Source organism: Acromyrmex echinatior, chromosome 3 (assembly GCF_024713525.1).
Source record: "Acromyrmex echinatior isolate Ae372 chromosome 3, ASM2471352v2, whole genome shotgun sequence".
Classification (NCBI taxonomy): domain Eukaryota; kingdom Metazoa; phylum Arthropoda; class Insecta; order Hymenoptera; family Formicidae; genus Acromyrmex; species Acromyrmex echinatior.
In genome coordinates, this window is record NC_141854.1 from 4573526 (window position 1) to 4598697 (window position 25172).

General features: G+C 33.6%; 1 protein-coding gene across 7 annotated transcripts in view; it reads left to right on the plus strand.

The window, feature by feature from the left end:
- Positions 1-25172, plus strand: part of salm (spalt major) — a 98183-nt gene that overhangs the window by 55636 nt on the left and 17375 nt on the right. For 4 of the 7 annotated variants that reach the window (XR_845638.2, XR_015544663.1, XM_011050939.2 and 1 more), the window contains exons 1-2: positions 11423-12658; positions 21774-25121. Coding sequence is in view for 5 of the 7 variants with exons in the window: in XM_011050939.2 (XP_011049241.2) it covers positions 12523-12658; positions 21774-25121 (3484 nt within the window). In the remaining 2 variants the exon portion in view is untranslated. Of the gene's footprint in view, positions 1-11422; positions 12659-21773; positions 25122-25172 lie in introns of those variants that run through there. The other 3 variants (XM_011050943.2, XM_087404889.1, XM_011050940.2) reach the window with 3 other exon arrangements.

Sequence of the window (25172 nt, forward strand, 5' to 3'; positions counted from 1 at the left end):
CAACCCACATAACGCTCTCGACGTCATCAATTTGTTTGACGAATTGAAGAAATACCTGAATAGCTATGTATTGACAGGAGAAAATATATACGCTTTATGCTTATCATAAAAAAATTCAATTGGATATATTTAATAGATTTTCGTGATATATTTAGCGTGATAGATTCGAATCGATAATTACGTATGCTTTTTAGTACTCAATGAAGATATTATAGATTTGTATCGATAAAATTTCAATATAGAGATATAAAAAAATAGAAATAGAAATATAGACGAATGTGTGTGTATTAAATAGTAGTACATTGAGAAAAATATAGCTAAAAAATGACGAATCAAAAGATTCTAATTACCTATATATATTTATCAGAATTTTAGTTATAGAATTCTAATGAATTTAATCAAAAGATTCTGATTCGTCCATTTTCAACGAGAATTCCAATTAAACCAACCAGACATTTTTTTCAGTATATGATTTCAAGTACTTGATTATATATATATATATATATATATATATATATATATATATATATATATATATTGATATAGCTGTCTCACACACACAATCACAACAACATTCTACAGTGAAAGAATTAAATAAGTAACGTATTTATAAAACTTCTTAAATATAGTTTGTTGCACCGAACTAATTTAAAGTTTTTTAATAGGTGAAAAATATAAAATGGCATTATTATCGAATGTTATTATGATATATTAATTTCTATGCTTCCATTTATTATATTTGACAAACAAAGGAATAAAACAAGACACAATATAGACACAGTTAAGGTTTTTCTGTAATACATTTTACAAATTCATCCTATTTCAAGTTGCAAATTAAATCGACCACTTTGGAACAGATCTTTTCAAATGAATTAAATTCACAACATAGCTCGGTGCATTCAACTAATACATTTACAATTTCATGTTACCCTGAGTTGCAAATTAAATTGACCACGTTATTCGGAACTAGTAAGGTATGTAACTTTATTCGTCCGTTGATAAGTTTCAAACTAGAACGTCTGAATACAGTAGAACGTCGCGAGTACAGTACCTACTATACTGCACATCGACGTTCAATTATAACGAAATCCTCACGCCAATCGCGATTTCCACGGATAACACGGCGTCCTTAAGTTTACAGCCTCACCGGAAGAAGATGAGAAATGGACGGGACGGCGAGCGCGTTACGAGATCCGCCCCGGAGCATTTAAATAATAATTCGTCGTAAAGAGTGGGCCCCGACACGGCTATAATGCGTGCGACTCGCACGCACGCCTGCACGCAAGCGCATCAGCCGGTGCAGTTAACACGCACGCCTTCGGCCTTCTTTCTCTCCCTCTTTCCTTCTTTCTTTTTCTCTCACTCCTTCGATCTTTCCTTCTCGCCTCTCATTTTTCCTTCATCTCTCCTCCCCCGCCATCTCGAATATCCTCGCGCTTCCTCATACTCTGCCTACTTTGCCCTTCTCCCCCTTGTTATTGCCGCGATGATTATTACGATTATTACGGCGCGGTTCGCGGTTGTCGTCATAAAAGCCGCGTCATAAAAAGGAATCGAGCCCGCCAGGGGCCTCTCTTAATAAGCGGCGCTGCCGCAATGGTCCGCTTCACGACAGCGTCGAACATACACGAGTCTCAGTGACTTGAATCTTTTTGATCTCTTTTTAACAAGAATATGAGTAAGAATAATTGAGCTAAATTGTATATAAGTAAGTACAATTTATCGCATGAGCTATCCGGTTTCATCTAACACGTTCATCCACGCAAAGAATAGCTTTGCTGAATTAGTATTTAAAAATCTAGGTATAGATTTGAAAATTTATATGCAAATTTGAATTTTGTTGTGTGTGGACTATCAAAGTATTTATGTACGAAGAGTTGAATGTACATAATTTGATGGTCTAAAATTATACAGATTTTCAGATCTGTATTTATCTAAATTTTTAGATACTTTAGCAAAGTTGTTCTTTCCATGTAACTTAATTAATAAAATAAAATAGTTTTTAAAATGCCACTAATAATCGCAATTTTATTATTTCTTTATACCGAATCTTAAATAATATATATAACAATATATAAAATAACATACAAAACATGTAAACAATATTAACATACACTAATACACTAAAAGATGTGACACGCGTCAGACAATAATGACTATAACGCCATCTTGATTTTATGCTATTATCCAATTTGCTCGTGAGATCGATGATAGCTCTGTTAGTAATTCGATTTGATACGGAACGTGAGAGAACATTACATTCTGCAAGTAGGTATAGAATAATTATATTTAAATTCTGATTTCAGAGAATATTTATAAACACACATTATAAAGGATATTAAATCTAGGATGATTGAAAAGTGTGAATTATCGATTTGGCAAAAACACAAAGACAAAGTAGCGCGGGAGAGGAGGAGGAGGAGGAGGAGGAGGAGGAGGAAGGAGGGAAGAGACTTCAAAGTGTTAAGAAGCTTGAATGTCCGACGGAATCGGGATTACGAATAACGATAAATATCCGGTGAGCGTCGATGCTTGGGCCCGGTAACATTAAAACCCTCTCACACGCAGCGTTGTATCCCGTGAATCGTTGTGCAGGGGTGTATCACGCCGCGACTAACTTCGCTACAAGAAATGATCATGATTTCACCCGGAGCGGAGATAAGGTCCTCGCGTATGACATGCCCATGGCTTTCCTTCCATGGTTCCTCTCCCTCTATACCCTCCTCCATCGCCGAACGCTCGAGGATCTACTCGTAAGCTTAACTACGAGCGATCAACGGGGTGCAAAAATACTTCTAGATTGGAATCCATACACGGCTTGTACCAAGGATCAGCTCGCGAGCATCGATCGCCCTTCTTTATTCATTCGTAAAAGAATAAATAAGCGCTACGGCGGGACGGTGTACGGTGCCCGGTCAGACGATAAGATAGGGCCCTGTAAATCTGCAGGTTACTTAACAGGTCGCCGAACGATCTTCGAGGAATATCTTCCCTCATCCCTGTCCTCCCCACTCTTCTCGCCGTGCCGCCAAGTCACTCGTTCTCTGGCTCGGGTTCTCCAGCTATCCCCCGCGCCGTTTCGTTCCTTTACACCGGCAGTTCTTTATTACTTCATGCTCGCCGAACAATCTTTCTTTTCGTTCTTTTTTTTTTCTTTCCAAAGAACGGCCGGTTCGGTCCCAACGAGCTCCGACTCCTTCCTGCCCAAAGATAACAAAGCTCGGACACGGTTAACGCGTTACCGATCACCTAACAAATACCCGCTAACTTTGCAATAATTCCCGCCACGTTGTAGATCGAAAGTAACTGTAGTGTAGTCTTGCGATCTGCGGTGATTTAAATTTTCGAGTTACGGAACTTAATATTGAAAGTTGAATGCGATAATAACGTATAATAAATATTGCAATTTATAATTTAATTAATTGAGGTACTATAGTAATATATATTATAATAATATATAAAATGAATGCAACTTGTGACGAGTTGATATCGAAAACATTTAATAATTATATTGATAAATAATATGAAGAAAACATATATTATTCTCTTCTATTTATTTCGCGATTTTAATTTACAATATATTAAATGAAGTATTCTAAATTTATGACAATTATATCTAAATATCTTTAATCCTCTGAAGTTGACGTCAAAAATCTATAACACAGTTACTAATCATGGATTTGTAAAATCCATTTAATTTATGTTAATTAAAAGACGTTAATTAATCTCAAAGCAAGTCATCAAAGGGACATAATTTTCTTGTTAAAAAAGAATAAATAGATACTAAATATATTTAATAAGAATATCGAAATTTGCAGACAATTGTAACATGAAAAATTAAATGTTTTAACGTTATTTTCGACAAAGAGATTCCGGAGGATTAAAGAAAAAATGTAATGTGAACTATACGTAACGAGAAAAAAACAACTTATTACACCGTGACAGTAGTATCCTATACACAAATAGATAACGAAGGTTCATGACGATGATTCATCGATCATCACGTCGATTATCCATAAAAAAGATACAATAAACAATTTGGGCCGACAATCGATGCTAGAGCGTTCGATGCGCTCCCAGTTTGCAAATATGGTAATCGCAAATGGAAGGAGACTTCCATCTTGCGCTTTAGTGTCTACCCAGAGATAGATTAACCGTGTGTAACCGCGGCTATGCCTGCCTACCACCCTTTCCCTGCGTCCTCCTCCCTCGCGCGTGCACAGTCTCTCTGTACAAAAGTATAATATATACCGTCGTCCGTCCTTTCCTCGCCCGCGTGACGGAGAGAACCTTCCGCCGCAGCTCGTCCCCACTTAGTTCCGGCTCCCAACGACTCGACGAGTTTCTTCGGTGGTGGAGGGAGTGGGAGTAAAGCGGCGGCGGCGGCGGTGGCGACGGCGACGGTGATGCCGGTGGTGGTGTAGTGCTGACGATGGTAGTGGTGGTTCATTACACGGCTCCGTAGCACGAACACCTTGCCGCACAATGCCCGTGCACCTGTGAGAAGGTGTGCGACGTTGCATACACGCGTCCGATCCTCCGCGTACTATATGCAACGAGCAAGAAAGCGTATTAGGTACGTAGGCACGTCGCGCGCGCGATCGGGGTTGAAGGAGGGCGGTCCGAGGAGACAGGTGCGAGCCAATCGCGAGGCGCCATGTGCAATTTCCCTCGCCTTCTCTCGCTCTCTCTTTCTCCCCTTGTCCCTCCTCCCTCTCTCTCTCTCTCTCTCTCTCTCTCTCTTTCTCTCTCCTCAGTCCCTTTTCAATTTCTGTCCCTCTCGCTCTTTCAGTTCCTTCATATCCTCTCCTGTCTCCATCTCTTTCTCTCTCTCTCTCTCTCTCTCTCTCTCTCATCGGTTATCACCCTGTTCCTCATCATCTCTCTTTCTCCGTCCGCTGATCCGCTTCGTCTTCGCTCGCCGCTGTTAACTTATTTAAACGAGACTCGACCCCGTCAATGCGAATACGGGATCCTTCCCGTATTCGATGCCGATGCGCCGTGAGTCGCCGTAGTGATTCGACACACGCGCGATTCGAAATCGCAAGAAGAGCAACGACCCCCGCGTCGATTCTTCAGTCGTTGACACTCATCGACCGACCTCGTTTGCACCCGACAGCCCCGACCTTGTACTCAGCGAGGAAGATATGCAACTAAGAATTCCTTTAATCTGCACGACATATGATCCGTACTTTTCATCGCGAACGCGGATTCAAATTCAGAATGAATAACGCTCACTTTGATAAGAAAATAAAACCGGTTAGCAACGTAAAAGCAACATGGCTATCCGCTCTCTTTATTACAGAAATATACATGTATACTCGTAATAATCAATCAATAAGCATACAAACATATAAATTAATCAATAAAGATCTATTACAATCTCTCTCTCTCTAAATTTCTTGGAATGAAATCTCACTCTAAGAAAGTGAAGATACAGTCATTTTTGGAGAAGAATGAAAGTATTGTAATTCTTCTAAAAAAAAGAATGACAATTTTAATTCTTTTTGAAGAAATTAAATACTTTCACTCTTCTTAAAAAATGACTATATTTTATCTTTTAGAGTTAATGAAATTTCATTTCAAGAAATTTAGAAAAATAATGTTACAATTTATAATATTTCCTTCTCTTCGGAAATATACTGTAAATATTATCTATATTATTATTTTAATTACTATGCTGCTATTACTTTCATTCTGGTTTTATTGTCACCTTCAAACTATGATTCGTAAAGTTCATGGTATAATACAAAGCGTAAGCTAATAAGACATAAGCAGTAAATATTGGGCAATAGTTAGAGAACGTAAATGTTATTGCAACCTTACGTTTTCCATTATGATTGGTCAATTCACTTACTACTTAGATCTTATTGCCTTATATTTTTATATCAGGAATTTTGATTAGACGTATTCATTGCGCACTAGTACATATTAAAGTCGTTGTCACACACAAATTGACGCAAAAGATGTGTTTAATGTTATAAAAACAGGTTAAACCGTGAAATCTCAATATATTTTATTATATTGTTAATTAAAATATGTACTTTATAATTTGAAATGTATTTTACATTTATACTCAATTAAATCAGTATACAAATGTTTTTAATGTGCGCACTAATGCGTCTAATCGAATTCACTAACAGTGTTTAAGCGTTGTGAGCGTGACTCGAATCACAACGTATATTCATTATGATACATATATAAATTTATATTTTGTTTTATTTGTTTGAAATACAATATCAATAAAATAGCAATATTCAGATATAAATATTTTTTTTAAACTGACTTTCTACTACATTACACCTAATATTTATAACATGCGATTCCGTTAAATTCAAAAAAAATTTAAATAAAACACAAACAAAATAGCAAGATGTTGTCGAACAAATAATGTCAATAAAATTATCGTTAAATATCATTCACTGTAACCTTCATTTCTATTTTCGATAAATTTAGATTTTAGACGTTATGATTAATTTTTTTCATATATAGACATGTTAAAAGATATGCGTGTTTTCACGAATTTCTAAAAAAAATTCTAAAGAAATATGGTTTTTAAACAAAACAAGTAATAAATTATTTTCTATTTAGAAAATCTAAATCTTAAGATATATTATAATGTTATATGTATATAATATTTTCTTCCGTTTGAAAAGTGAATACTCTGTTACTTTTACTATGCTATTATCTTTCTGGTTTTTGTCATCTTGGAGTTAGCTATGTACATAAGAAACTTATAGATAGTTTGTTGCTATGAATTATGTGTTGGTAGGTATAGCTTCATTCTATAGTTGTTTTTAAATTTGATTTGTTGCATAAATTTTTTGTTGTTCATGACAATACGTGGTATTTTGTCGCCACAGGAGACATAGGAAATTATTGCATTTTTTCGAAAAATCTAAGAATTATGTGCCTATGCCCATTACTATACTATACATGATTATTATACATGTTATACGATATTTCTTTCAAGAAAGTAGAGAAGATTTCTCTTTTTGATCCGTACCCATTCAGAATGCATATTTTTCTCTTTCAACCAGAAACGGAGTTTTTTCCTTTGACCTGAAAATTTTAGGTCAAAACGGTAGCTGTCCTAATAACGTAATTCATATATAAATCTATTAAAATAGCAATTGAAGTTTTATATAATTATTTGCAATTAGTTTTATATAATTAATCGCAATACTTTAAATTAAACTGTAAATTATATATTTTTTTAGATTTAGACTATATAAATTACACTAATTAGTAATTAAATATTTTTTTGTAAATGTCGAGGACAATCCAGTAATGTTTCATTCATTCGCCCATTTAGGAAAAATCGAACGACCATGCTCTGAAAGGTCTTTCCGATAAAATATATGACAACCAGAACTGGGTGGGTTATATACATCTCTCTCTCTCTCTCTTTCTCCCTCCCTCCCCCCCCCTCTCTCTCTCTCAAACAATTTGACCATTAAAGAGAGTAGTCCTAACGTTTGTTTTTCCGATTATTTTTCAAATAGGTATTTTTTAAATAGGTATTTTTCTAACTGCCTTTATATACAGATTTAAAAATTCTTCTCCACACAATTAAAATATAAACAATAATGTAGTCCAAACCAATCGACTTTATGTCAAAAATGGAAAAAAATTTGAAAATTGCTGTTGGCTCTGAAATCGATTTGCAACAATATTTGCTTTATTATGCAAGTTTTATGCTTTGTACGTATAAAACAATCTTGATTTGAGGATTGAACAATGTATTCTTACAATTAGGCTTCGATACTTAATATAAAAAATTAGTTAGTTAGAAAATTTATACGTATATATACATATATGCGTGCGATATTGATGTAGTGTGTAGTGATATGTCAATGACACGTAAATCGAATGTGTATAAGTCTTACTGAATTGATAATACAGACAATTTTAGGATCCCTTTAATTCCAGAAAAGATCTTTTTAAGCAAAAAGAAAACCTGATATATGTACGTGTAACCAGAGCGAGTGTACAATGCGTGCATAGCATGCAGGCAGGCAAGGCTACAGGCGACAAAGTCGAAATTCATTAAATTATTCTACTTGGACATAATACAAATGCGACGAAATCGCAGCTGTCTGAATGTTGGCAACATTTCATTAAAATTATCTTCATTTATTGTTTATTTCCATCAATATAGATTAACTTAGATCTCTTCTGTCGATGTAGATGTTAATCTCGATTTATCTTATTCTTTATCTTTTTCTAATTTTCAAGATTTGTTTGCGTCGCATGCTCCAATATACTCTAAACATGCTCCTACCACAACTCCTATATTCCCTCGAACGCACTTGTTGAAGTGAATAGAAGCTATGGTAGAAACATGTTGAAGCATGCGATGCGTACAAACCTTTTGAGTGCGTTCCACTTAACGTTCGCAACGCTCGCGAGCATCATTTCATCCCTGATTAATATTTGAAAACAATGAAATAAGATTAAACTGAACATTAAGTGGAACGCGCCTCTTCAGTTTGAAAAAGATGAAGTATGATTTATATCTAACACGATTCCTTTCTTTTCCGTCTTTTTTAAGTCAATTTCTATATATAAATAACTATTTTGTATGCGGCTAATAATTTCTTTTTATACGCCTCTACACGTAACTTTCGCTTTCGTTGTTTTATTTATTGTTTATGTAGAAAGTTGCTAAATATGTGCGTCATTTAAATTAAGCTATTTTTTATTATATTTTCTATGGTACTGATTTGTACGCAAATGAGCATTGGAAATTGTAGTTTGATGTTTCAACTACATATATGTTTTAACTTTTCACCAATAACAAATTAAGTTGTTATAAATCATTTTGTAATATACTGCAAAAAATAATGATTTAGACAATTGATCATCTAAATGGTATCTCTATAACTCTTCTAAATCTCCTTCGAAAATATTTAATTTATAAATAAAAATAATTAAAAATATAAGATTAATAAAAGAATTAATTAATATATATATCTATATAATATAATAATTAAGTAATAAAACGGGGCAAGTTGCAGGAAATGCAAATATGTAAATAACTAAAATACATATCTATACTTACATAAGCACTAAAATTACAGCGCTGAATACAATAATCTGTATTCGGTTGTCAACAGCGCGCTCAACACGTGCGCTTTTTCGTTTTTATGCAAAAAGTAAAAATAATTATTATTTTTTGATCTACGTACACATAATTGATTAATAGTAACCAGATATGTTTTTTTTATATAAGTTATAGTGTACTTTTTAATTTTAATGTTCAAGTTGCTATTTTATTTACGGTTTTTTAATTATAAAAAATATTTTAATCGACATCGATATGGAACTTATTGGGCCGAGAGTGTCCCACCTGTCATTACGTAAAAACTCAGATGGTTAAATAAAATCTATCTTGATTGACGTTTTTCTATTAAATGTTAACGGTTAAAGATATATTTTACCGTTAATCTCAAAATGCTCGCAAGCTTAAGTTCGTTAACAATGAAAGATATATATATTTTATAAACAATATTAAACATAGAAATTATTGTACATAGAACCGTACGTATGAGTACACAACCAATAAGAGATGAATAATGCTTTTAACGATCTAACTGGATCTTGAGTGCTCTCTCTCTCTCTCTCTCTCTCTCCCCTCCTCCTTCTCGCTCTCCCCTCCCCCTTGACCCCTCGTCCCTTTCCTCCTCTCTTTTCCTCTCTCTTCTCACTTGTATATGTGAATTTATATACTACGTATATAATCCTTTAAACTGCACGTCAAAACGATTTTTCGGTTTTGAAACACAAACTTTACTGAACTATTATAATACTATAACTTTATTGAACTACAGTAATATCATAAGTTAAGTTGACTAACAATTTGACTAATAATTTGATATTCATATGCATACATCTTAAAACGATTTTAATAATGCTAAATAAAACATTAAACTCTATAAATAATTGTATTGCGAAAAATATTATCTCGAACCTGGACTTTTTATTAAGATGCTTATGAACATTGAATTGTTAAATTGCTAGACAATTTGACTTGTGATATTACTGTGGTAATTCTGTACAGTTTGCATTTTAAGACCGCAAAATTATTTCGGCGTGCAGTTTAAAGGATTACATTATAGTAGTATATATAAATTCATAGAATAACATATAAGATTCGGCTAAACCATTGGATTTACCTCCTATTGATATATTTTAACTTTTATTATAAAGAGTAAAGTTTTTAGTTTTTTCATTTTGTCAATTAAGATATATTTAAAGAGAAAATATTACAAATTATTATACATAAGATGAAAACTTTCTAATAAAGATTTAATTAATATACACATAATGTTTTTGTTGTTTTAAATAATCGTATTAAACGATTATCATGGCTCAATTTATCAATCAAGACTGCTTAACATGTTCCATGGAGATTACAGTGAGATCCATTGATCTACTTTGCCTCTTTATAGTAAACAACATTTTTTTCTTATTTACGAAATATATTAAGAATTTATAAGTATTTAATTATTAATCCAAATGAATATGCAACATTTTAAAGCAATTCTCATTATTCTATCGATAATTGCATAAAGATTTATAATAACTTATAAGAAGCATCACAACTTCGCTCTACACTATAATAATTGACCTATAATAATTAACTAATATCTTGTTTTAATAATTTATCGAAAAAAAGATGAAATATTTAATAATTATTAAATAACAATAATGAAAAGACAAAGACATCGAAGTAAAATGTCAGAATTTCATTTATTTTTACAATTGACATTTGTATTTATCAATTATTATATTTCATAATTTTATTATCAATTATCAGTCTTATCTCGTGATGATACAATATTGATTGATTTTATAAGAATATTTTATATAATCTTTATCATAATCGCAAATATACATATATATATATATATATATATATATATACAATGAATAAACTTCTCTCTTTCTTTCCATGAAAATACAAAAATTCATAATAAAATTGTATTATTATCAGCTATATATACCAAATAGCAAGGTGACGTTATAATCATATCTTATTGATGTTATTAAGACGTCACTTTGTTATTTGATAAATTGATCAAAAATATTAGATGTAGCTACCTAATTTTCTAAAAATATTGCTAATGCTGACAAAACAAGACGTAACTTATTAAATTTTTTATTATAACTTTATATATATATTATATATATATAGATATAGATATAGATATAGATATTCTTCTTCATTTATTTCATATTTTTATTACTAAATGTTGCTTATATTAAGTAATAATATAAAACATTGAGAGATAAGGTACAAGATTTAAGCAATAGTATGCATTCAGTAATTCTCCCCTATTATTGTTTATTTTTTGTTCTTTTTTTTATTTATAATATTTATAGATAAATTGGAAAATTCGACAGTACAATAACATTCCAAGGACCATCCTTCTTTTGGTTTTGATTATTAGATATAAGGCACTTGAGGAACATTTTTTAAGCATAAATTCTTGTAAAGTGCGTTTTAAAACAATAAATTTAAAAGTGGGTCTTACTTAATGTATGATGGGAGCCTTATTCGGCTCAGATATTTTATATGTAAAACGTCATCAAATCCTTTTATGATGTATAAAGCTAGAAAAATTTCGACGAACGTATGGCTGCAACCGCGGAGCATGGAGAACCACGATCGTGTGGCCGTGTAGCTGCGATAAAGATCACGCAGAATCGATTATCGCGCGATTCCGTCGAGTTTGCCACGTTACCATTCAGAAATCATGGAAACGCAACGGCCAAATTCACTCGCGGGCCGCGATTTATCATCGGAATCGCACACGAAATGGCTGGAATCTATTGCGTCACGCGACGAGCAAAATCGAGCGCAAATCGGCGCGGCGCAACGTCGCGATTCCGGACCACCCGCTGGTGAACATCTGGGGGATAGGAGGGTTAAACGCGGCAGCGTAGGCGGTGGCGCGACGAGGCGAGCTCGTCGACGCCGCGACGGCAGGGTATCGTGCGCCCGGCGCACTGGATAATAATTAATAACTCGACGGTGAGTGGCTCGTGCAAGCGCCGCCCCCTTTCCCCCTGATTTATGAACCGCACCGCCTTCCATGTCATAACCGAGGCACAAAGCGACGGTAGTGGTGGAAGTTCACGCCGTGGTATATCCGGAGTGGTGGGACATAGAGGAAATCGCCGCTGCCACCACCGTCGCCGTTGGTGATGGTGGGGCCTATAGATGGTGGCGTCGCTATCGCATACTCATAAGACTAGTTCCTTAGTACTAGTTGATCCTCGATCGTCCTCGGTAATACGATACACGAAATCTAATAATTGCTCACAGTTTCCAATACATTATTTATTGTAGTTTAACTAAATAATTTTAGGTATCATTTTCTCTATCTTTTTTTTTCTCTTATTTTTATCTTGAAATAGATTCGCCGATTTCTGACTGAATATGTATATTCTTATCAATGTTTTCAATAGTAGGCAGTTGTGCTGTACATTAGTGCTGTGTTTTAACTATGTGAAATGAACGAGCAAGAAAAAGATGATAACGGATATAAAATCATTAAATACATAAAAAGATGTATAACGGATCCTTTAAAGCTGCGCACTCAGAGATCGAAGAAGACTTTCTACATGTTACGACATCAACAAATATTCAGTAGGCCTACATATTTTTATTTAATATTAGAAACTTAAAATATTTAAAACATCCTGGATAATAATTTTCAATAAGTTTCTTACTTTCTTTCTATTCTAATTTAGGAGGGATTAGCATTTCAGAATGATTGTAAAACCGAAAGTTTTTCGGTTCGCAATCATATCTGAAATAAATTAATTTAAGAATATATAATGTATTATTTGAAACATCCAACTTTGACCGATCTTAACTTTCTTTATCATATTTGATGTATTCACACATACTGTAGGAGAGACCGGGACTAATAGACTCATTTTTTAGTTTCGAATTTTTACAGACAAAATTAAGAGACTTAATCAAAAAAATGAATTCTACATCAGTTACTACATACATTTGACTACCTAATAATATTTTAATAATAAGGGGAAACTAATATAAAAAAAAATGCATTTTTCTAATGCATTCCATCTGATTCAACTAGTCCCGGGACTGGGGCTACTAATTCGACTAAGATTATTAAAATAAAGATTAATATATTTTAAGCTACATCTTTGACTACATATTAATAAAACTTTTATAAAAATATATTTTAAACACAAACATTCGCTTCGCAGGACAAAACAATACTTCTTTTTGCAAAATTTATTCATTTCGTACAAAAACACGTCGAATAAGCCTAGTTTTCGAGATTGAACATGAGGGAACTAAACTTATAACATTTACCACTAAAGAAAATCTCTTTAAAGAAATAAAATTTTGAGTAAGTATTATAAGAATCGTCACTAAATGAGTCATACAGTTCCATGCTGTGGTTAATCTACTATCCCCATCCGTTCATTTTTTAAAAACATTAACAATATATAATAACAAAGGCACATAAACAAAAAAAATCTGTTAGACTTTATTAAGTAAGAACACTTATTATCTAAGTAGAAATCAAATCTCAGACAATCATATACGATTGTAAAACAAAAACTTTAAGAATAAAAATGTTTACTTAGGTGTACGATTTTTGTAGCAAAACTTTATCATAGATGTGTTCGCAACAAGATTACAGCAGACTTTAGCAGCAGTCGTTACTGCGTACTCAGACACGTTTACGCATGTCTCCCGGGTTTCGTTTTTAATATAGCCTCGATTCTACTTACCCCTATATTCTCCCCAACTGATCCCGGCATGTCTCCTTACTTATAATTTTTAAATGTTTAAAATATTTATTTGCTCTTATGACGAGAAAATGTGTAAAATAAATATTTTTATGTTGAATAGATAAATAACCGAATAACTAATAGTTTATATACATATATTTTTGCTATCGAAATCTTGTACGTTTCGAAATTTTATGCAAGATCAATCGTTTTTAAATTGGATATCATAATTTTATCATAGTAGTATTGAAAATAGAGATAAAAATAGTAGCTAATAAAAATAGAGAAAGATACTAGAAGATTTGCGGATACTAGATGGAACGCACTGGTACTGTATGACTGTGAATATCAGTGTTTCTCGCCCTGATGAAGAACAAAGTTCACGAAACATTAGCAATGGATAAAGACGGTGATAATTCAAACTTGGTATCTTTGAAGAAAATATCCGTAAAAGAATTATCAAAAGAATTATCAAAAATAGAGAAATTAATTTAATCATATAGAAAAATTAAAATTTCACACAAAAAATTAATTCTTAAAGAAATGCATAAATGTTTTAATCCAAGAATATTTTATGCTTAGAATAACGCCAAGAATAAACAATTTCCGATTAACAATAAATTATTCATTAACAGTAAAATAAAATAAATTTTATTCTTAGTTCAAAACAAATTTTATTTTAATACAAGAATAAGTTGCACTCGTTCAACATGAAATATGCTTATATTAATATTATTTTTTCTTCAATGATACCTTTTGTCAACTTATTTCAAATCCCCCTAGTATGCTTTTTAGTAACACTAAGATGACAGAAACCAATGCTGCAGTAAGTAACGATAGCTTTGTAAATGAAGTACCACATTTATGGAGCATGTCTCTTAATGTACACGGAATACAAGCTCCCAAGGAAAAACTGAATCAAACTTGGATTATACCCTCTACTAATGTAGCTCAAAGGCAAGTGAAATGCTAAGACTGTTCTCCAACTTCCGTTAGTATTGCAAATAAGGATGCAAATAGACGGTCAACCTCTTCACAATGGTAGAGAATGCTGGCTGCATATACAGGCGAATCCGCGACGGATTCATCTCATCTCATCCATTTAACTGTGGATTAAGGATGTGTGGAGAAGCATAGATTATTGATATTTCGTATCAACATGAACCGAAGTACGTAATACCAACACGGCAATATATTGATTGGAAATGATTCGATATTCGGAAATATCATTACATTTGCATGTTTTATATGAAGCAAGGACTCGGATCGAACCGAAAACCGTTTCAAAATGCTTTTTTTTAGTGAACCGAAACCGGTTCACCGAACCGAAATAGTACCCAAATTTTGTACAGTTTATAATATCGAAACCGTAACCGAACTGATAAAATTTTATGGTTTTTTTCGATTCTTTTTTTAATTCTTAATTTTTAATCTTTATCCTTGTTCTTAATCTTTGTTCTGCCCGTTCCTTCGTTCAAATCACCAATGTTCAATTCAGTATTACCATCGTCAGCTCTTTTAATAACTATGTATATATATATAATATGAATGTAAATACCTCTGACACCTCATATGATATAAGAAATCTGGTGGGATCGCGAGACATATTTAATGTAAACTTTTTTTAAGATACTAGCATTTCTCTTATTTAGATTTTCCTCACCATGTTGCAAAAATTTATTTTAAGTCATGAAATTCAAGAATACATGTAGACTTTATGTAATAAGTAAGATCTATCCATAAAAATCAAATAAGTTGTAAGAAAGAACTGAGAGAAATATACCTAAAATAACGTTTATGTAATTTTTATTCAGAGTCATGTGATCAATTGACGAATCAGCTGGAACAGCTTCTTTTCGACTAAGCTCTCTAGATTGAACAGATGAACACGCTCTCTCTCTCTCTCTCTCTCTCTCTCTCTCTCTCTCTCTCTCTCTCTCTCTCTCTCTCTCTCTCTCTCTCTTTTAAAGAATAAATAAAATAAAGCAAGTAAGTAGAACCGAAAAAACCGTTAAAAAACCGTAATTTTTACGGTTTCGGTTTTTCTTTATTGTAAAAGAAAACTGAAACTGAAACTGGTATATTTATTTGATTTTTATTATAATAAATCGAAACCAGAACCGAATAACCTTTCGGTCCGAGTCCTTGGTATAAAGACGTACAAAGAGTACAAACTTCCGATTTAAAAAAAAATTAAAAAAAAACAGTAGGTAAATTCACTAATTTATTAATAAAATTATAAATATTTTAGTAAATTTATATATACACAAATGGGAATGGGAGAGAGATTGATGAGAATAAAAAATTATGCATTTATAAACATTTCATACAATATACATATATTTGTTATTTTATGCATATAAGTCTATCAACTAAAAAAGACAATGTGAAATATAACATTTCTTTTAATTTTATTCATGATGATGATCGCGATGTCGTATAAACTGTCCTCGAATTGGCATCATTGTTACGTTTATGTGGTTGAATTTTGGAAGTATAATATTTATATCGAATCTACGTCTTGATATCTACTATATGTTTCAGATTCGATATGCTACGATATGAAAACTAAAAGTTTTGACGCAAATATCGAATATCAAAAGGTAATAATACGATATTTCAAAATCGATTATATCGAAACATCCTTACTGATAGCAGATCCGCGAATCCGCCGCGGAAAATAGGCCGTGTATAGGCGACCTCTTCGTCACGTTGCAGTGACAAAATCGGCCGGCTATTCGCGCATCTCCATTTGCAATATAACTGACAGAAACATTAAGACACTGAATATTTCATCCACCTTTAAAGATTGAATCACATTTAGAGGTATGTTCCATGAATGTAACAGTTCACTCACAAAACTACCGTCAATCGTCATTCACTATATCCACTTCCGACATCTTGATATTACTGACTTACCTTATGTACACTGTTGCCGCCTGCCAGCGAATTTTCAAATTTATAATTCTTAATCCAAGAATAAATAGTTCGTAAATAATGCGATTGAGTTTGTTAGAATCATATAACGATTTAGAAACAAGAATACAATTTTAAGAATAAAATATACTTTGCATAAATATCTATTTATTATTGATGCCAGTGAACATTTATAATTGAAGAGAATATTCCATACTTAAATAAAAGTAAATAGCATTCAAGAATAAAAATATACGTGAATCAGGAATTCATTTTTTTCTGTGTTTAGATAACTTCTTATACATTTTCTTCGAATTATTAAAAGTAAAAGAAAATTTGTAATTCTGATGCTATTTACAAGAGGTTATCCAATGATATATTTCCAATAGGAATGTATCATGGATAGCTTGAACTACTTATTGTAATATTTTCTTCATTATCATTAAAATATATTATTTATTAAAATTTATAGTGTCTGTATATATTACTTTCATAGAAGTTTGAAAAATTATAGAAGAAAATATTGTAATAAGAGTTGATTAATCTTTTTAGTTGAATGTAAATCTTTTTAATGAAACATCCCTATTTACATCCTTTTGTAAAAAAATTTAAAGAAGAATTTTATATATAAATTTAAAATTTTAAATAGTGCTGACCATTTTGATTAATTATGTTTTATCATTTTTCGGACAACATTATTATCGGACTTCATTATTCTATTTCGAAAAAGTTTTTTTAACGAGCTAAAAAAATGGAAAATTTCTTTAAACTTTCTAAAATTTTTCAACAAAGAATTCTATAGCATATTTGTATTTCGTCTGTAAAGATTATAATGGCAAAACAGTAGGAAAGATCGGCACATCGGAAAGAAAGGACATTTCTATTTATCAAGTTACATCAGTTTTCTATGAATGGTCGAAGAAATATGACATCTGCCATTATTCTAATAGAATAGTATATTCCTTTCAGTCTTAAACAATGAACCGGACCGATGCATAATTAAAATATGAGATGTTCTTTGAAGCGACCATAATAAATGTCTTAATTATAATTATAATTATACTTTATTATTTAATTTTATATAGTATAATTATATAGTATAATATAAATTTCTCGCACAATCAATTATATTGTAAAAATAAATTTAACATTATAAATTAAAAAATTTAATATATAGCGAGACAAGAGTTTTAAGTGAAGTAAGAATCATTATAGAAATTATTGTAGAAGATATGCAAAATGTGAATAACAGAAAATTTTTTATAATTAATTATATATTTTTTATATAATTAATTATAAAAAATTATTCAAAAAAAATAAAACTATTTGAAAAAAAATTTCAACAATGGTTTAACAGCAGTTAACTGATCTCATTATAGTCGAGGTGCAGCTCTTGAGGCAGAACATTTTCTGCCATCGATTTAGCAGTTTAATACGATCGATAGCTTGTTAAGATGCGAGCTACAAAGAGAAGGATATATGAGCATCACAAATGTCAACACAAAAATCGAGTTTTAAGTTATATTTAAATCCATTGTTCGTTTTAGACAATTCTTGACATTTCTTTAATGACTTCAATTAATTTAATCACGAATATTTATAGGCATTTGATTGTTGATTCACACAATATATAATACATATGATGTCTTTCTAACATCATTAATTGTATGTCATGAAATTTCTTCGAATAAAGATCAATCTTTGGAATATCTTAATAGTTCGGTTTTCATTTACCATCTTTTCTTGGATCCTCGTGCATTGTCGTGATTTTTCATTCATTTTTCATCGTCACCGTCACCATTCATTTAAAAAATGGATCGTTTTTGTTACGTTTAGCAGCAAGTCAAAATTGATGTTCATTAATCATTAAATTCTTCTTAGTCAGTTCATATGATATTTAAACGTCATTAGTTGAGTTTGCAAATTTTCAATGGATTTCGTTATAATGAATTATACATATTATATCTTCGATCTCACTAGCTGTTTGATATAATATGTAGATTTCATCAATATTTTGATTCAATCAACTTTAGCCAATTTTCCAGAGTGTAAAGAATTTTTAATTAAAAAAATTTTCTCCACAAAATATAACAAACGAATAATAATTTGAATAACAAGTTGCTTCTCAGTCTTCATTTAAACCTACGTCAGCATCCTTTGCGATAATGAATTGTTCTCATAACTTACTAGCATCTGATATGTCTTATATCTGCGATCCGACGAATCATCTATTTACATGTTCAATTTGCGGCTTCAAGAACTTGTTTTTAAACGTTTTCTACTGTTTGTAACTATTGTTTATATAATTTAAGCTTTCGTTTAAATTAGCATTGAGGAAGTCTAAAAACCATAGTCGAAACGTTTGCAATTTTTTTGTAAGTTGTAAATAAACCTATATTTTCGCATTAATATAGCTGCATAAATTTTTATCGCTTATTTGACCTTTCTTTATTGAATAATAATTTATTATGTATGTACAATACATAATAAATATATATAAAATTTTTGATTGTCATTATAATCTTTAATTTGTGAATTTTAAACATTGTTATCCATAAAAAAATATCAGTTACTATTATTCGATCTTACTATTCTCTTATATAATTCTTCATTAAAGCTGAAATATCTTACATGCGTAAATTAATATTATTTTTTAACTATAGAAAACGTATATATATGTCTTCAAAGAATATCTTATTTTCGAACCGCACTGAAAGAAAGGATTTTAATTTTGTTAATTTAGCAAGCCACCAGTACCTGTTAATGGTGATCAGTAAATATGTGACAACAAATTTTGTTGTTGTGTTTGTTGCTAGTCTGCTATATCAACTAATTAGTAGTAACAGAAGCAAACTATATAGAATCTAACCTATATTTTGGATAGACTTTAGGCTCGTTTACATAGAATTCGTAGATGATCGTGGAGTCTTAAATCGTAGGAAATCAATCACAGTCAAATGTAGGGAGAATTCTTGACTAGAATTGATCAATTTTTTAAGATTTGGGATCCTGCAATCGTCTACAACTTTTATATATATATTTCTTATTTGCTAGCGATGCTATTGATTATTTGTTACATTGACGAATTAATTTGCAATCGTAACAAATCGATCGGTTTTTTAACAAAATACATTTTTTTAAATATTACATTTGCTTTCCCTTGATTTGTTCCTATAACAAAATCATTTCTCTCAGTGCGCTATATATACACCCAATTGTGTCAATGGAAAAGTATAATGTGATATATATTTTACATATATACATAATTTTCAATAGTACATTGGTAGGATAACGCTATAGCAACATCGAACGTAAAAGATCAAACAAAATTATGGAAATTCACTTTTATTTGTTCAGAAATGCTAGATAGCTTGATAAGAATGGTCAAATGGAAAATCCAGCTTTGATTTTCAACTCTATCATTTCACAGATATAAAGAATGTGTAGAAAAATAATGTGTAATAATTACAAAAATTACTAATAAGCATAAACTTAATAATCAAAAATATCAATATATATAAATGTAAAAAATATTTATATATTCTGGAAAAATATTTTCTTATAATAGAAATAAAATGAAAAAAAAAATATATATATATTTGTTTTTCATTTTATTTCTAAAATAAATTATTTCTAAAATTTCATAAATATATATATATATAAAATAAGAACTCATATTAAAACATTTTTATCAAAAAGTTAGAAATACCGCATAATACTTTCTTCGAAGATGGAATTCTAATAAGAATTAAAATAGTTTGTGCATTATCTAAAGTCGAATGTCTCTCTGAAATGCGAGATAGAGAGACGCGTATCTTTTTTACGTCCCGTTTTTAAGATTCTGGAATGCATTGTTGCTAAGCAGTTATATTTCTTTTTTTGACTCTGAAAATATATTTAACACAACATGTCAACTATCATCTTTTAATAAACAGATTGAAATATTCGAATTTTTCTTGTGTATTTTGTTGAATATATTTCTATTTGAATTAGAGAAAATAAATTTCGAGATTCGATCATTATGATTCAGTAGTACTTCTAAGTTCTATTCCTTTTAGTAGGTATTTATGCTTCTAAGTATTAAAATCTTTATTATTCGTTCTTTATCTAATGATCTTTAATAAAGTGTTAAAGAATTACAAGTCACTTAATAGTGATGATTTATTTGCGTACGAATCTTTATGGTACAAAAAATAAATCTTTATGATACAAAGTTGAAGATTAGTATGTAATTAATTAAATAACTAATTAATGATAAGATTACATACATTTAAAAAAATAGTTATAATTTTATTTAATAATAATTTTACAATATATCAATAATATCTGTTTTACGGTATTATATAATTGCTAATATTATTATACTATATATTTATTGTATATACTGTACATATGAGATAGTTTATCTAATTCACCTACACTTAAAAAAAAATGTATGAAACGCATATACATACTCATATACATACGCACTTTTTGTTCATTTTTATATTATTATTAATTTCTAAAAAAATGTATAATATTAAACGTACAATATTAAAACATCCTCTTGATAGAAGCGTTTAATAGATAGTAATTCATTCCCCTCCTCTCTCTTTCTCTCTCTCTCTCTGATGAATATATGATTACTTTCTATATTTCTATTCTATAAAATATAAAGAATATATTTCGATATAAAGAACCGGAAACTCGTTTATATCGCCATCATTAAAAATTCTATTTTTGTCGTACATCCTGAATGTAATATGTATATGGGATGTTAACTTATCTTTCATGTTAACCTTGGCGCTTATGTTAATCGTCAAGTGAAACTTCAAAAGCACAGGTATATATGCTGATGTATCTGTCCTCATTTTAATGTTGGTCGGTCGTATAGCTATCAGCTTTCGCATATTCATATGTATGTGAAAAATGAATTAACCTTGCTTTTTGAATTTCACTTGAAATCTATTAAGCATACATTATTTGTAAAACACAAACGTACATGATCACTGAACAGTATATATGAACTGATATAAATTATAAATAAAAACAATGACTTATTATTTATCAATTTTTGTCATTTTATTTTGCAGGAGAAGAAAATGACTTTACATCAGATGGTGAAGAGAGTGGTGGTGGTGGAGGAGGTGGCGAGGAAGCCGTGGATCTCACAGCGACGAGATCTCATCAGGGCGACGATGATCCTATGGAAGAGGATGAGGAAGAAGGTATTGATGAACAAGACGAACAGGATGAAGATGAGGAGGGCTCTCGCAAACAGATTCATCATCGACAAGACGCGGAGAACAATAATAATTTTGTGGAGAGCGGCTTACCTACCGCTATATTCCCACCAGCTGGAACTAGTCACGTCACCCTCGAAGCCCTTCAGAATACAAAAGTGGCGGTCGCTCAGTTCGCTGCCACTGCTCTTACTGGGGCAGACAGCGAAGCGGCGCTACAAGACCTGGCATTTCTGGAAAACACGTTGTGCACCCTTCAGAATCAACAGGTATTACAATTACAGTTGATTCGACAACTTCAGCAGCAATTATTGATCACTCACGGGCAATCGGTAATGCAATCGTCGACAGAGCCAACCGATAACAAAGAGGCTTCGCCGTCTCCTATTATTCATCCGAAACCATTGTCGAGTCTCGCGTCACCTCCTTCTTCTCGTCCGCCAAGTCATCATCAGCAAACATCACCGGCGCCGCTGACACCGAGTCTACTTCAGGAACGACCCACCTCGACGAGCAGCGCCTCTCCTTTGAATCTACCCTTATCTTCGTCCAGCACGACATCAACTGTCATTACGACCACCAGCAGCCAGATGCCGATGCCACATCAAATACCACATTGCTCGATAAGCGCTTCCCTCGCTTCATCGATCATAACGAACACCGATCCGCCTCCGCTTCACGAGCCAAATACTCTGGACATTCTTCAAAAACGTACCCAGGAAGTATTGGATAATGCGAGTCAAGGACTAGCTAACAATTTGGCCGACGAGCTCGCGTTTAGAGGCAAGGGCTCGCGACTATCTCCTTACGATTCGAAATCAAGCGGTGGTCGCGGCGAGCCCTTCTTCAAGCATCGATGTCGCTTCTGTGGCAAAGTCTTCGGTAGCGACTCGGCGCTACAAATCCACATACGATCCCACACAGGTGAGCGACCTTTTAAGTGCAACGTATGTGGCAGTCGATTTACGACCAAGGGCAACCTGAAGGTCCACTTCCAAAGGCACACGGCCAAATTTCCACATGTTAAGATGAATCCGAATCCTGTTCCAGAACATTTAGATAAATATCACCCACCCCTCTTGCAGCAAATTGCTTCCGGGAGACCGATGCCGTCTCCGCCGCCGCCGCCACCACCATCCTCTCATCACCCCCCGTTTCATCCGGCAACAACGCACGGTTTCCTCCCACCACAACCACCCATACCTCTGAGTCTCACCTTATCCAATATGACGCCCCTTTATCGATCTCCAGTTATTAATCATCGGGACGATCAAGATGTACCGGAGAATCTTAGTAAACCTATAACCACCGCTCCACAGACATCTCCCACTTCTCCCGCTGCCGTATTGAATTCTCGTCATTCCTTTCATGACAATCTCCATCAACAACATCAAAAGCAGCAGCTTGAACAGAGAGAGGAGATAAAACTCGAACAGAGATCACCCGTACAGGAGCAGTATCAACGACCGATGAGTCGGGAAGGCGCTGAGCGAATAACACCGAAGAGAGAACCTGAGGAAACGGAAGAAGCTGCAGAGGAAGAGAGCGAAGATTTTGAGGATACCACGAGACGATACCTTAATTCACCTCAATCCGCAAATCCACCGTCCCAACCGCAAACGTACGAGGATTGTAGTATGGATAGCAAAATCAGTGGACGTTTAGAGGGCGATGGAGAGATGGAAGTGGACGAGGAAATAGAAGAGCAGCCTGAAAATCTCTCAGGCAGAGGTACAATTAATCGTTTGCCTCAACAGATCGTGACATACCCAGGAGCATCACCAGCCAGCAGTAGCGCGAGTAGCGGTAGTTTACAGACATCTTTCGCTGGGATTCTGTTTCCAGGTCCCCCGGCTCATCACCAAATTCCTCATCTTCCTGTTTCTACACAGACAGGACCAACTACGACATCCGGAAATGAAATGATCGATCCAGCAAAGGACCCAGCAATTTATTCGACTTTACTACCACGGCCGGGCAGCAATGACAATTCCTGGGAGAGCTTGATTGAAATAACGAAAACTTCAGAAACGTCCAAGCTACAGCAACTAGTCGACAATATCGAGCATAAACTGAGCGATCCTAATCAGTGCATCGTTTGCCACAGAGTGCTCTCATGCAAGAGCGCGTTACTGATGCATTATCGCACTCACACTGGCGAACGTCCTTTCAAGTGTAAAATTTGCGGTCGTGCTTTCACGACGAAGGGCAATCTGAAAACCCACATGGGAGTGCACAGAGCTAAACCACCACTGAGAGTGTTGCATCAGTGTCCTGTGTGTCACAAGAAATTTACGAACTCTCTCGTATTGCAGCAACACATACGTCTTCATACTGGAGAACCCACCGATCTCAGTCCGGAACAGATTCAGGCTGCAGAAGTGAATGAGTTCCCACCTGGTTACCATCCATTGGCATCTTTTCTCCCTCAAGGCTTTCCACCGATACATCCGACCAGTACAGGCTTCTCCTTAGGATTTCCTCCATCCAGGCAAACGGCCATCGAACAACAATTACAGGAGAGTGACGTCGAAACGAAAGAGGAATCTCAGCACCAACGTCAGAGATTTATGGAGGAGCATAGCGAAGAGATGGAGGATCAAGAAGATGAAGAGCAAGATCACAGAGAGGACGATGAGAGGTGCGAATTGAATCGCGATAGGCGTAGCGTCGAAATTGAAGAGGAACAGGATCACGAAAGTGAAGATACAACCGAACACAAGGACGTAACTCTTCCTATATTTTCGACTTCGTTGGCAGCACTCGAAAACCAAGTAAGGACCATCACGACGACAGCCACAACTACGAATGTAGCTAGGTCGCCGTCCTTTCATCGATACAACGGTAGCGAGAAAAGTACTAGCCCACCAACATCCGGAGCTCCGCTTGATCTGACGCCCCGTGCTTCGTCCACGCCAGCGTCGGTGGCTTCGGCATCGCCCACACCACCACCCCAAACCATGCCGCATCATCCACCAAATCCCTTCGGCATGTTCGCGGGACTACTACAAGCGGTTTCGTCCACTCCTGCTACTAGTACGATAGGCACTTCGAACATAAACAGCGTCACGTCGATGAATGCCGTGAATCCGGGAAGTGGACCCGGCACCGGACCACTAGCCTCGCTGACCACTTCAGCTGTATTAGCCGCATCATCGACCTACAATCCGCTTGGCCTAGCTGTTGGAGGCCCAGCAGGTAGGAACTGCTAGCATCAGGGCGGGCTGCGGTTCCTGCTACACCTTATTC